This window comes from Propithecus coquereli, unplaced genomic scaffold (assembly GCF_000956105.1).
Source record: "Propithecus coquereli isolate 6110/MARCELLA unplaced genomic scaffold, Pcoq_1.0 Scaffold227, whole genome shotgun sequence".
Classification (NCBI taxonomy): Eukaryota; Metazoa; Chordata; class Mammalia; order Primates; family Indriidae; genus Propithecus; species Propithecus coquereli.
In genome coordinates, this window is record NW_012147808.1 from 195585 (window position 1) to 209307 (window position 13723).

General features: G+C 60.7%; 1 protein-coding gene across 2 annotated transcripts in view; it reads right to left on the reverse strand.

Annotated features, from left to right (window-relative positions):
* Nucleotides 1–1367: 1367 nt before the first annotated feature.
* The window catches only part of TP53I11 (tumor protein p53 inducible protein 11), a 67262-nt gene continuing 54906 nt past the window's right edge, over nucleotides 1368–13723 (reverse strand). The window contains exons 2-8 of one of the 2 annotated variants that reach the window (XM_012645223.1): nucleotides 7773–7854; nucleotides 6934–7092; nucleotides 5986–6044; nucleotides 5713–5761; nucleotides 5281–5377; nucleotides 4082–4183; nucleotides 1368–3600 (exon numbers count right to left, since the gene is read on the reverse strand). In XM_012645223.1, coding sequence (XP_012500677.1) covers nucleotides 3467–3600; nucleotides 4082–4183; nucleotides 5281–5377; nucleotides 5713–5761; nucleotides 5986–6044; nucleotides 6934–7062 — 570 coding nt within the window. In that variant the 5' untranslated portion in view covers nucleotides 7063–7092; nucleotides 7773–7854 and the 3' untranslated portion in view covers nucleotides 1368–3466. The remainder of the gene's footprint in view (nucleotides 3601–4081; nucleotides 4184–5280; nucleotides 5378–5712; nucleotides 5762–5985; nucleotides 6045–6933; nucleotides 7093–7772; nucleotides 7855–13723) is intronic. The other variant, XM_012645224.1, reaches the window with a different exon arrangement.

Genomic DNA, 13723 nt, shown 5'->3' on the forward strand with positions numbered 1-13723 from the left:
TGTCTCACAAGCCTCTGGCACCCTGTACCAGTTCCTGGCCTCTCCTTGTGCTTTCCAGCTAAATCCGGAGACAGAGCCCCGTGGTCCCTGCCTGCCACCCGAGATCCAGCCAGGAGCTCTGTGCCTGCAGGAAAGATTCAGTGTGACCCGCCTTCCCCTCCTCCTGCTGTGCCCACCAGTCCTGGCCCTCCCCCCAGGTTCTGATTTGGTTTTCCCAAACTGTCACTGTGACAGCCTGCCCTGGCGACTCCATACGTGATGCCAGGAGCTCCCTAGAGACCAGGATCCAAGGGGACCTGCAGCTGGGACCCCAGCCTGGCCTAAGGGCCTGGGGCCTGACCCTCTCTGGACCACCCACCTGATTAGCTCCAGCTTCCTGGCAGAAGCAAATGGCTGGTCTGGGATTAACTAAAACCCCAAACCCAGGCTGGGCAGGGCTAGAAATTGCACAGCTCTGTGGCTCCAGTCCAGGGGCATCCGGGGCTTCTGCCGCCCGTGGAGGAGCTAGAGGGAGGATCTAGGAGAAAGGGCGGATCACGGAGAAACAGCTGGCTCAGGTGGGTTCCAGGTGGATCCAACACTCCCCGAGGGCTTTCTGTAAAGGTGCCCAGGAACCTGCATCTGCCACTTCGCCTCCCCAGGGCTGGAGAGGAAAAGCAGATCATCTCTGCTCCCATGGCATGCGCCCAGGCTGGTAGCTGTTGGCAAGGCTGCCTGAGGCCATTCCTAGGCGCCAAGGAAAATAAAGCTCAGCCCAAATCAAGCTGGACCCTCCCTCCCTGCACAAGACCCGCAGGCGCCAGGGTTCAGCTGGCTTCGTCCAGATACAACCCACAGTTGGCCACTGGTGGGGGGGAAGGGGTGGGCAAGGATGCCTCTTCTTCCCACCCCAGGGTACAACAGCCCATAACTGAGACCTCCTCTGACCCCACAAACAGGGCAAGGAACAAGGAAAACTACACAGTTGATCACACACCCTACCCTGTTCTGAAAGCCACTTTCCTGAAGTTACTGCATCTTGGAGAAAGGAAATCTATCTTAGGGGTGGGGGGTAAGGGGCTCAGCCCCTCCCCAGGCTCTCTGTTGACACGCAGCCTTGTTGCTTGGGCCCTCCCTGGCCTCTCTCTGTCCTTGCCCAAGGGGCCCAGACAGGACTCCCCAAACCAGCGAGGCCCCGACACCCCATCTCCCCAGAAACCCCCTCCTCCCTTCCCCTGCGGGCCCTGTGTTGAAAGTCTATTTTGGAAACTGTACATGTTCCTTGCAGTAGATAGCAGAGCTAATTTATCATGTTTATCTCCAGCGAGCCCCCTTTTTATATTATATATCGAGAGGAGTTTTTGTAATATAAAGCAGGACGCCCACACTGATGGTTTTGCACTGGTTTTTGTGACTGTTTCTTACAAAAAGAAAAAGGATCGAAGAATAAATAGTGACCGTGAAGAAAGGTGGTCTTGATTTGGAGGTGGGGGTAGCCTGAGGCTGAGGCAGAAGCTTGACAAGAGGGTGCTGGGTTCCGGCTGCCGGGGGACTGGGAGAAGAGGCATCCCAGGTCACCCCAAATGGAGCGGAGAGCTGGGCCCACGCCCGGCCTTCCCGGCTGCAGGGGAGGGTCCCTCTCCCCTGTCACTGCCTCCCTCCCGACCATAACCCTTCCTTGCCTTGATGTCCCCTGTCCCCGAGGCCACATCTGTCCTGCAGGTCTTAGCTGACCTCGGGGACCCCCACCCCCACCCCCGGGATTCCCCACAATGAAGTCTTAACTAAGCCACACCATGTCATGAGCTCTGCTCTGTGCCGCTGCCTGGAGAGCCCCACCCCGGGGGGCAGGCCACGCCCCCCTCGCCATCCGGCAGCTGAGGGTGGAAGGTTTGGTGGGCGCAGGCCCCCGCCTGCCATGCCTGTCAGTTACGGGAAGCACAAACCAACCGTCACCCCCAGGGGCTGAGCTGGGCCTCAGCAGGCCTGGCTCAGAGGGGAGAGTCAGGCTGGGGCCTTTGGGAGGCAGCACTGGGCTCCCGCTGGCCCGGGTCTTGGCAGCAGGGGACAGCCCTCTAAGAGTCACAGACTCGGATGCCAGGACAGAGGGGCCCTTCCCCAGAGTCCAGCCTCCCACTCCACTCGGCCACTGGCCTCAGCTGCGTGACCGAGGTAGCGCCACCGCTCTGCTGGGCACGGGCCACGTCACTGCACACGTGGCTGCAGGACAGCTTGGCCCAGGCAGAGGCCCACCAGGCAGCGGCAACCCCACCTCCCCCAACTCTGTCTCATGAAGGGGAAGGAAGTCTGGGGCCAGTGGCCGCCCCCTCTCACCGCTTCCCCGGGACTCGCCAGTCCTGCTGTGCGCCGGCGTGCCGGCGGGAGGGGGGCACCCGGCACAGCTGGGGGACCTGCAGGGAGAGGCAGGGCAGGGCGTCTCCGGGGCACTGGGTGAGCTGAGAGGCAGGGCCTGCAGAGATGTTTCTGTTTACTCGCTTGAGGCCTGTGCCGCCAGGCCTCGGCCTCGGCCTCGGGGGCAGCTCCCTGGTGGGCGGGGGTGGGGCGGGCAGGGGTGAGCCAGGTGGACATCAGGCCACAGCTTTCCTTCCCCCCATCTCCAAATGCCATCACTTGCAATGGCTCCATCGGGAGCTGTCTGTGTGCCCATCTGTGGGGCCTGTGCGTGTGGCCGCTGGCAGCCTCTGAACCCAGAGCAGCTGGAGGCAGCCCTAGAAGCAGAGCCCCAGAGCAGGCCCAGGACAGCTCACCACGGGCCAGGCCTGGGGTGGGGACAGGGCTTCTGGCTGCACGTGGCCCATCCGCACAGAGGCTGAAAGGGCAGTGCCATCTCAAAGACAGCCCACCCCTGCCTGTCCACCCTCTGCTGGGCTGTGGGAAGGGGCACACGTGTGTGTGTGTGTGTGTGTGTGTGTGTGTGTGTGTGTGTGTGTGTGTTTCAGGGGGCACACATGGGGAGGGCCCAGGTTGAGAGGTTGGGGCACAGGGCCAAGTTCTCAGGTTTCCCAGGCACAGAGGGAAGCCAAGTTCAGCTGCTTGGGCACTAGGTTGCCTGGGGGTGCAGGGAGAAGGAGGGGGTTGGTCCACAGCCTCTCTCGAAAGCAAGAAGGGCTTCCTGGCAGAAGAGGCTGGACCCTTGACTTAGCCCACTACCCCTATGACGCGAACTTGACTTCAGTCTGTCTGTCGAGGGGATCTGGAGGCCAAGAGACCTAAGAAAAGGAGGTGCCACTGTGTAGAGTGAAGAATGGGGGTGCAGAGGCCCCCATCTCTCCCCAAACCAGGATCTCAAACCTGGAAGCCCAGGAGAACACAGCATCCGGCGAGTGCCCAGGAGGAAAGGAAGGCCACCACCCCTGCCTGCCCGGGCCAGGGCAGGGGTCCCCCGGCCTTCCAGGACCAAAGGGAAACAGAGGCCCCAGAGCCACCCTGCTCCAGGCATGGGCAGGGTCCCTGGCCCAGCAGGCGGCTAGACTTTCTTGGGTCTTCGGCCGACCTGGTAATAGTAGTAAACGCTGATGATGACAAAAAGGAGGCGGCTGGCCAGGAGCAGCAGGGTCCCCAGGGACATGAGGCCCGTCTCGGCTAGTGTGGCAGTGACCACTGTGGGAGAAAGGCCAGGGAGGGGACAGAGGTCAGAGGAGGGGATGTGCCCTCACGCCCCACCACGGGATGCCACGCTGAGCCCAGGGGTCCTGCCAGCTGGGAAGGGCAGTGCCCGCCCCCGCCCCTGCTGAGCCCACAGACGTTTCTGTCCTGATGTCCCCATGTGGCAGGAGCCAGGGCACAGCATGTGGGCACAGTTGAGCCTGTGCTGCCACACAGGTGCTGGGTACACAGTGAGCAGCGGTGCGGGAGGGTGCAAGGCTATGGATACACACGTGGAATTAGAAGATACAGGTATGTGTATCAGGTGTGTGCAGGCACACGGGTACACAGCCAGGTGAGTCCCTGCCCCTCTGCCCACCCCGGACAAGTTGTCATCACTTCCTGCAAACTCAAGTGGCTGGAGCTGGCAGGTGGGGGCCAAAGCTGCCCACCTGCACCTCGCTCAGCCTCCCTCGCCGCCCACCTCAGGACTCACCCAAGAACTGGACCGCGAAGTAGCAGGCTTCCGTAAGCAGGGTCCACCGAATGATGACCTTCTCGGCCGTGTAGAGCGCGTTCCACATGATCAGGGAGATGCCTGGGGGCGGGGCAGGACAGCCTGACTCCCTCGAGGCAGGGGCAAGGGCCTGTCCCTCCTCTCTCTGGCCACTGCTGCAAGACAGCCAGGGCCCTGGATTCCATGTCCCCACCCCAACTCACAGTCCTCAAATCAAAGGGGTCTGTCCCTGCCCCATCCCTTCCAGCCTGCTCCTGTCATTTCCAAGGCTAAGTCATTTAGCCCTGGGCAAGTCATTTCTCCCACTGGACTCAGTCTCTTCATCTGTAAAGTGGGAGGACAGAGCTGCTGGTTCTGTCATTGGGATCCTGCAGATGGAGTCTGTGAGTGAACGGGTTACATGCTCAGGTGATAGAATTTTCTTTCCTAATGGACTCCTGAGGACAGAACACCTGAGCCCATGAAGGAATCACTCTAAGGAACACCTAGGAGTAGGGGACGGACAATATTCCTTAGTGGAAGAGCTACCAACTCAGCCTCTAGCAGGCCCCATGGATGGCCAGTGTCTGCTGGCTCTGAACACCAGGTGTTACCAAGTGTGGACATATTTTATTTCAGCCACCCTTACTCCAGAAGAGCTGAGACTTTACTCTGCTGGCAACAGGGAGCCATAGAATGTTTTGGAGGAAGGGAGGGATAACACCTATGCTGAGCTTTAAAAACTGTAATCCAGCTTCTAGCAGCCACTGTGTGCATCTCAGATCACAGGATCAGCTGTTCGGATGCTCTGGCGCTACAGATGGGAGGGGTGTCGCAGGCACCGCACTGACTCTGCCTCTCCTCTAGGCTGTGAGCCCTGGAGAGCTGGGCCTGGGCCTCATTCACCTCCACACGCACTGCCCAGGCCAGTGCACTAACACACAGCGAGCATCAGCGCCTGCTTGTCCCAGGCGGTGGCAAAGATGAGTCCCGAGCCGCTGCTGGGTGTATGCCACCCATGGCCACAAGATGGCAGCATACACCCAGCAGAGACACCCATCCGCGGCGGGGCGGAGGGGCGGGGCTGCAGCATCCGGGCCGGGGAAGGAAGGGGCCCCAGCAGAGGACGGCTCCCCGTGTCCCCGCCTGGGACCCCAGTAGCTCTTGGCCTCCCCCGGGTCCGCCCCAGCAGTACTCACTGAGGAGGGCGCCACCATAGAGACGGATGGGGGTCTTGCTGGTCACCTCGGCTCCATCGAAGACGGCATCGTAGAGCTGGTCGGGGAAGGCGAGTGCCTGTGGGTGGCGGGAAGGGGGACTCAGCGGTCAGGCCCAGGGCGGGAGGGGGTGACTGTTGACATTTCCCACGGGCACATCTCCTTCCCTCCACCACGGAGCAGGGCTGGGGTCGCTGGGCTGGTCCCTGGGGCATCCAGTGTGGGGACCTGAGGGCCCCCACCCCACCATGCCAGCACAGAAGGCTCAGGCAGAGTCAGGGCCCTAGACCTTGGACTCCAGGAGGCCCCAGGGCAGGGCGCAGATGGGGATGTGTCAGGAGCTGGGCAGATGGCCAGACAGGATGGCAACGCAGGGAGAGGCGGCTGGGGGCCAGGGCTGGGGTGGGGGCTCACCATGACAGCAATGCCGGAGAAGAGCACAGCGGAAACGAACTGCCAGACCCTGGGGAGGCGTGCAGAGGAAGGTCACAGCCGGGCCCCCGACTGCCACCCCAGGCCCCAGGGGACCCTCCCTTTTCCAGCCAAGGTGCCCAGGGATGGCTGGTTTTGGGGGAGATAATGAAATGAGATGGAGTCAAGGGCAAGAAGAAACGGGCACAGCCGAAATGAAGGGGTCGTATGCAGCCCCCCACCCTGCCCCTGAAACAAACTCAGATAAATGCTCACCTGAGCCCCAAAGGCTCCCGAATAGTGAATTTGGTCTCATTGCCCAAGACCTGGCTGATCTGTGGACACAGTGGGGTCACAGGCAACCAGGGTGAGAGCAGCTCTCAACACACCCGGCCCCTCATCCTCCCAGAGCCCCTGGCATGCCCAGGGATTGGGACGGTCACACTGAGGCTGCTCTGTCTCCCACATCCCCTTGACGCCAGGGATGAAAAGCAGCTAAAAATACGGTGGCTAAGAGTGAAAGCTCAGGGGTCTGCCCAATGTGGGCCTGAATCCTGGTTCTGCCATTTACTGGTGTGACCTCGGGCAAATCACTTAACCTCTCTGAGCCTCAGTTTCCTCATCTATAAAACAGGATAATAATTGTCAGTCTCTTCAGCTCCCAGTGCTAGCAAGAAGATTTTAAAATGCATATACAGGCTGGGCACAGTGGCTCAGGCCTGTAATCTTAGCACTTGGGAGGCTGAGGCGGGAGCATCACTTGAGGCCAGGAGTTCAAGACCAGCCTGAGCAAGAACAAGATCCCCATCTCTACAAAAAATAGAAATATTAGCCGGGCATGGTGGCGCATGCTTGTAGTCCCAGCTACTCAGGAGGCTGAGGCAGGAGGATCGCTTGAGCCCAGGAGTTTGAGGTTGCTGTGAGCTATGACACCACTGCACTCTAGCCCAGGGGACAGAGCAAGACTCTGTCCCTCCCACCAAAAAAAAAGTGCTTATACAGCAGGGTGCAATACCTGGCACATAACAGCCACTCAATTAATTCTAACGATCTGCTTTTGTTATTGTTGTTATTCTCCTGACATCTCCATTAGATTCCTAGAAAAATGATCTAAGTCCTAGGACTCCTGCAGCTGTATGAGCCTCAGCTACTCTTCTCAAATGGCGAGTCAGACCTGCCTCCCCACGTTGGTGCTCAGAGGCAGGCCCCTGCCCGGTGGCCCACCTTGGAACGGTGCACCTCCCCGTCATCGTCCTCCCCGCCCACGCCCAGGATCTTCCGGGTCTTCAGGCGGCTCACGAGGTCCGTCTGGCTGTGCTTCTTCATGAGGGGTGGGGGCTGCTTGGCTGCCATCTTGTCCTTGAGCCTGGCCTCTGCAGAGGGCTGAGGGGAGACAGGGGCCTCAGGCCACCTTCCCACCCAGCCTCCAGACCTCAGGGGAAGGGGCCCAACAGTCTGGGGGCCCAGACCCCCTCCAGGCTTGCCCAGGCCTCCCATCAGCCTGGGGCAGCAGGTGGAGCCCAGCTGGCCTCAGTTTCCTCATCTGTCGAATGGGCTGTGGGGATGCTCCTCAGGCCCTTCCGACTCTGGGAGCCCCATTTGGCATAAATGGACATGACACACCCCATCCCGCCAGGCTGACCAGCCCTGGAGGACTGGTGACCAGGAAAGGGCATTCAGGCCTGGATGGAGACCCCACCCGAGCTTCCTGGGGGGTGGGGGAAGGGTCCTGGGTCAGTGGGGCCGGCAAGGCTTCGAAGAGGGGAGGGTCTGCCCAAGCCTGGGCCAGGCGCTTCTGGGGTCCAGGCCCCCACTGAACTTCTCCCAGGCTATCGTGCTGCCCAGCAAGGCCCCATATCTCCCTACCCACCTCCTTCAAACAGGATCAAAGGAAGGGGAGGGGGTGGCCCAGGACCCAGCTGAGCCAGAGGAGGCAGGCCAGGGGTGTTGGCAGGGACGCTGCCGAGGCCTTGCCCCTATCAACACCCCCACCCCAGGTCTGCTGGTGACCCCCCACAGCCCCCAGCCACCCCCAGCAGCGCCTCGGGCCAGGTCATAAGCACCTGCTGTGTGCCAGGCCCTGCGCTGGGTGACGGAGACGCAGAGATGAGCTGAGCGCCCGTCGTGTCTTCAGTCAGCTGAAATCTACGCAGAGGAGACAGAGGTGTAGACGGGGAAAGGACTGAGAAGGAAGCGCAGGCTCCGAGGCTCCGGGGGTGGCCCTGGCTCCTCTAGTCACAGCCACCCTGCGAGACGGGCGCTGTTTATGCCCACGCTGCAGAGAAGGGCACCAAGCTCCCTGGGCGTGGACGGAAGATGGGAGTGAGGACCAGGGGTGAACAACGGCAGCACCTCCGCCCCCTCACGTCCACTCGCACCCACGCTCCAGCAAGGCAGAAAGCCATCCCCAGGGACAGACAAGGCTCAGGAGCCACCTGTCCCCCCGCCAGGGGACCCTGTCATCTCAGTGCTGTGTTGCCCCAGCAAATCTCATCCTCCCAGCCCCAGGCAGGGCTGGCAGAGGCCAAGGATGGGAATGTCCCCAAGAACGTGGAAATGTCCCCAGGGCACCTCCTGTTTTCAAGCTTGCCAGCGTTTCCAAACAAAATAAAGCACCCAAACAAATCAACGTCAGAACAGAGAATGAACCATGGGGCATCTGAATAACATGGCCTTAGACTGGATCGACTAGGAGGTGGCGTACCAGCTCGCGCTGGGCAATCACAGCAGAAGTCGACATGGAGGCCAACGGGTGTCACGGCCAGACCAAAGGGCCCTCCTACTCCCCTGGGCCTTAGTCCCTCATCTATAAAGGGGGTGGCTATCCTTTCCCCGCTCCCCACACACGGGCCCTGGGTGACGGGAAACCAAGGGCGGTGACCGTGAGGGCAGTCCCGTGCCCAGCACGTGGAGGCTCTTGGTTAAGGCCGCCGTGGTGTGTGCGAGCCAGCAGGGAAGGCGGCCCGCCCCACCCCGACAGGGAGGCCGGTGTCTAGCCTGTCATCACACGGCTCCCGGAGGGCCCAGGATGCTGTCCCAGCACCTCAGCTGCCTGCCACCACTTCTTGGGAATCCAGATGGAAGCTATAATTAGCCTCGTCCCTCCGGCTGCCCCAAGAGCCAGCGAGCCCAGAGCCGGCCTGGCCCTCAGCAAAGGACACGTTAACTGTCGCCTGGCCCTTCCTCACCCTTCCTCTTCCAGCCTCCCCCCTGGGCTTTCATTTTTTTAATACGTACAGCAAAACTGACTTTTTTTGGCTGTACAGTTACATGAATTTTAGCACATACAGATTCATGCAGCCGCCAGCTCCAAACCAGGACACAAGGCAGTTCCATCAAACCAAAAACTCCCCGTGCTGTCCCAGCGACACCCTCCCCTCACTCCTGGCAGCCACTGATCTGTTCTCTGTCACTACAGTTTTGGTTTCGTTTTGTCAAATTATGTCACATACACGGAACGATCAAGTAGGCAACCTTTCAAAACCGGCTTCATTCGGCACGCGCCTCTGAGGTTCACCCGGGCGCTGGGCGTGGCAATGTCGGCTCCTGTTCACGGCAGAGCAATATTGCAGGGGACACACGCACCGGTTTATTTATCCATTTGCTCAATGAAGGACATGTGAGCTGCTTCCAGCTTTAAGAACAGAGCCGCTGTAAACATTCGTGCACAGCTTTTCGTGGGACAAGTCTTCATCTCTCCAAGGTAAATACCAGCAGTGAGACTGCTGAGCTGTACGGCACATCTCCGCTGAACTTTCAGACAAAGCGCCAAACTGTCCCTCGGAGCGGCTGTCCCAGTCCCCACTCCCCAGCGGGGCATGAGCGTTCCAGCTGCTCCACGTCCTCCCCCTGCCAGCACTCGGTATGTCGGGCTCTATTTGTCCTTCCAGGCCCTGCTGGCTTTTCAACCCTCCTCGAGCAGCCCGACGTGCTGCCCCGCTCAGTCCTGCCGCGCCCCTCCCCGGCCGTGTGGCCTCGTGCTCTGTTTCCCTGCGAGATGCAGCCATAATGCCCACCTCCTGGGGATTGTGGGGCAACAGAGAGAAGGTGGCGACAGCACTCAAGGCAGCACCTGCACACCTGAATGGAGAAACCGCATTTGGTGAGGTCGGCTTTGAGCCAGGTGCCCGGGGGGAGCGACAGGCCGGGTGGGGAGGGGGCACTGATTGGAGCGAGTTACTTCTCCTCCCTGAGCTGCAGTGCTCTCGTGTTGAAATGAAAACGACCGCCCTTCCTCTTCCCCTAGAGCTGGTCTAAGGAGAAACAAAACAATGGACAGCAAGTGCTTTACAAAGAGCCAGCGAACTGCTAAAGCCAGAAGGCACAATGGTTACGAGCGTGATTGCGTGCCTGTGGACAAGTCACTTAATCTCCGCGTGCCTCAGTCTCCCCATCTGTAGGGGAACACCCTATCTCTGAGATGCTGCGAGAGTAGAATCTCCATGAAGTCCATGGGAAAGTACCCGGCGCGGACAGCGGGCACCACCACGCTCCCCAGGCCTCCCACGCGGAGGCGGCTCTGGATGGGGCAGGGGAGGACCGGGTGCCCGGACCGAGAGCGTTTCCCAATCTCGCCACCCCATTAAGCAAAGCCCCAGACCTCGGTCCCAGGCCACAAGGCCCACCAGGCCTGGGGTGTGACACCGACCCACCTCAGGGGGTCAGAAGGTTCCAAGCATTAGAAGCACTGCCTTCCTCTGCCAGTTGGCCCCTGCCCACCACCACACACACACACACACACACACACACACACACACACACACACACACACCCTGCTCCCCTCTGCACCGCAGGCCTGAGCCCACCACATGGACTACAAAGGCTGCGGGCGTGTCAGCGCCAGCCTGCTGGGGCTGGATCCAGAGTGAGCGCTATAGTGTCCTGGGTGGTGTCCCCCAGGGGTGGCACAAGCTTTATCCACCAGCACTGCCATCAGGTACCTGGGCGGGGGACCCACGCTGGCCACCCTCAGAGCCCAGCCCCGGCAGGGAGCTCTCACACACAAAGGGCCCCCAAGGCCTCCCAGGGGGAAGGGGATCCCCCGCACCCACCTTTCAGCGCAGCTAACTGCTCTGAGCACTGTCTGTCCCTGCTTCACCCCAGGATTGGGCCCTGCGAGATCATATCCGCCCGCCAGCCCCTAAACTGCCCTACCCTCGGGCTGGCCACACCCACCCCCAAGATCTCCCCTTGACCCTTCCTGCCCTTCAAGACCACTCCAAGTGTTTATTTCAGGCCTGGCACCATTTTAACCTAAGTGGGGACAGAGGGCGTTTCCCACTCCACCCCGTGCACCCTGGCCAAACACTGGCTTTGGGGGGGTGGACCTGGGCTTCAACGTAGGCTCCGCCCTCCTGCCAGCGGCGTGGCTTTGGGCAAGTCACCACGGCGCTCCCAGCCTCAGTGTCCCCCTGTGAAACGGGGTCATGAGAATGCCTGCCTGGCAGAAGCACTGGTGGATAGAGAGGGGAGCACAGGTGGGTGCCGGCTGGCAAGGTGCCCACCCAGGGAGGCACCCGGCTCTCCTTCCGCTTCCCTCCTTCGCTCAGCTGCTCACAGTGGAAAAACCTGCCAGTCAGCACTGCCAGGCTTCCTGTCCCACCCAGCTGCCTTCTGAAGGGCCGCAGGGCTCCCCCAAGGGGCCGGGCTGCTGGAGGCTGGGGGAGGGGTGGGCAGGATCTGCCAGCTCACCTCCCCTCAAGGAGAGGGGAGAGGGTGGTTTCCAGAGCCAGGCCCTGGGGTCCTGAGCCTCTGCCTTCTGCTCCTGGCCAGCCTCTTCGACCCGATTCCCAGCTACCCCTGGCACCTGTCCTTTGAACAGTGGTTCCCACTGCTGACCCTTTCCCCAAGAGGGAGGGTCCTCCCTGACACTGCCCTGCCCCCACGCCCCTTGCTCAAGGCCATCTTTGCGGGGCCCTCTCCCTCCTCCCGACTCTCGTAGGTCTCAAGAGCATTTCGTGGCAGTGTGGTCCCCCAAGACGGAACAACCTCAAGTTAGGGCTGGTGTTGTGCTCATCCGCGTATCTCCCCTGGGCCGAGGTGCACAGTAGGTGCTTTGTCGGCACAAGTGGGACGAGTGGCAGTTGGGCTAACGCCACCCAGAACGCCCAGCCTCACACCAGGTCAGACGTGGCGGGCCCCAGGGGAGGCTCTCCTCCAACCGCACACTTGACAGAGCAAGAAGCTGAGGCCAGAGGGGGCAGCTCGCATGGAGCTGGGGGTGCAGTGCAGGAAGGGGCTTCGCAGTTAAGCAGAGCCGGGTTTGCGTCTGGTCACCCCTACTGGTCTGGTGGCCTTGGGCAAGCGGTGTCACCTCCACGCCCTCAATACAGTGGGAATCGCACAACGGTGCCTTGCTCATGGGGTACCGAACACTCTAGGAGAGCGGGTGCAAAGGCTCTGGGCAGAGGGCCTGGCGTAGGGCTACCTGGGAGTGGGAGAGTTAGAGAACTGGATGGGAACACCAGGCCCCTGACCTTATCTCCGCCACCTCAGAAAGCTGTGGCATCACCAGTAGGGAGTGCCACAGGGCAGGGACTTCTGTTGGTTTTGTTCTCTGTGCCTGGGACAGCAGCGGGCACAGCACAAGAGGAGCTCAGCAAGTATCTGGGAGTGAATGAATTGGGAGGAGGGGTCGAGAGGCCCTCTGCAGGCCAAGGTCTGACTCCCACCTCCTCCTCTGCTGTGGAACCTGAGGTCCCCTTAGCTCCCAGTGGCAGCAACAGAGACGCTATGACAGGAACAAGCAAAGCCCCCCATCCCCAGGCTGAACCAGAGAGGCTTATGGGGGTGCAAGAGTCAGGGGAGGACGACACGTTGGGGGGTGGGGTGGGCACATCCTTAATGACTGGGAAAACTTGGGCTCAAATCCTAACTCCTCTTAACGGCTCTGTGACTCAGGAAAGTTACTTAACCTCTCTGAGCCTCCATGCCCCGTCTGTGCAACCAGACTACTACTTCTACTCAGCACACGGGTCCGTGATGACCATAATGAGAAAACGCAGCTGAGGGGCCCAGCACCTGGCGTGTGCTCCACAAAAGACAGCAATCGTAACATGAATGGACAGCAGATCAGACGGGGCTGTGCCATCCTCCCCTCGCAGATCCTGGAGGACTTCCCCCAGCCCCCTGTATCCTTCCCAGGAAGCCTGGTTTCCATAGAGACAGATGGACTGCAGCACTGTCCCCAACACAGAGACCATGCCCATGAGGGCTGGCTAGAAAACCTGACTGGCCGGACGAAGCGGGAGAGGAAGGGGCCCCGAACATCCACCAGCTGCCACCAGCTGCCGAGCCTCGTCGTGATTCAAGGGGGAGTCACTGCTGCCGGACAGCTCGGCCAAGGAACCACTTCCTTTCCAAACAAGACCCTCTGCAGGGGCAGCACGCCTGTCCCTCCCCATTCGGTAAGGAGGACAGCTGCCCCAGGGCTCATTGTGGGGGCCAAGTACCTCCAGACCAGCAATGCCCTATAATCCCCACCACGACCTAAGAGAATGGCCATAGTATTGCCCCATTTTACAGACGAGGAAATTAAGGCCCAGGTGATTTATTCAAGTACCCTGCGAGGTACATGGCAGAGCTGGAATTCAAACCAAGTTCACTGTGCCTTAATGGGAAACCCTGAGAGGAGCTGCTGTGTTCACGCAGGGGTATGTGGGGTGGGGGGATTTGGCGAGCTTGGCACCCCAGAGGAACTGAGCTCTAACCTTCTTCCCTGCAGCATCTCCCCTTGAAGGTCCCTGGCAGGTGGCCAGCACCTGAACTCCTCCCTGGGGCCCAGGCTCCCTCCGGTTAAGGCCCTGCGACTCCAGCAGGACTTGGGAAGGGCTGCAGGGAGCCCCACTGTTCTGTTATCACCTTGGTGCAAAATAGCTGGAAATGGGGTTTGAGACTGGGCAGCACCAGGAGGGGGCAGTGGGCACTGGAGCCTCAGGGCCCTGGCCAGGGAGAAGGGCAGGAAGAACACTGCCCTGTAGCTCCCGCTGGCAGCCACAGAGAGGCCATGACAGGA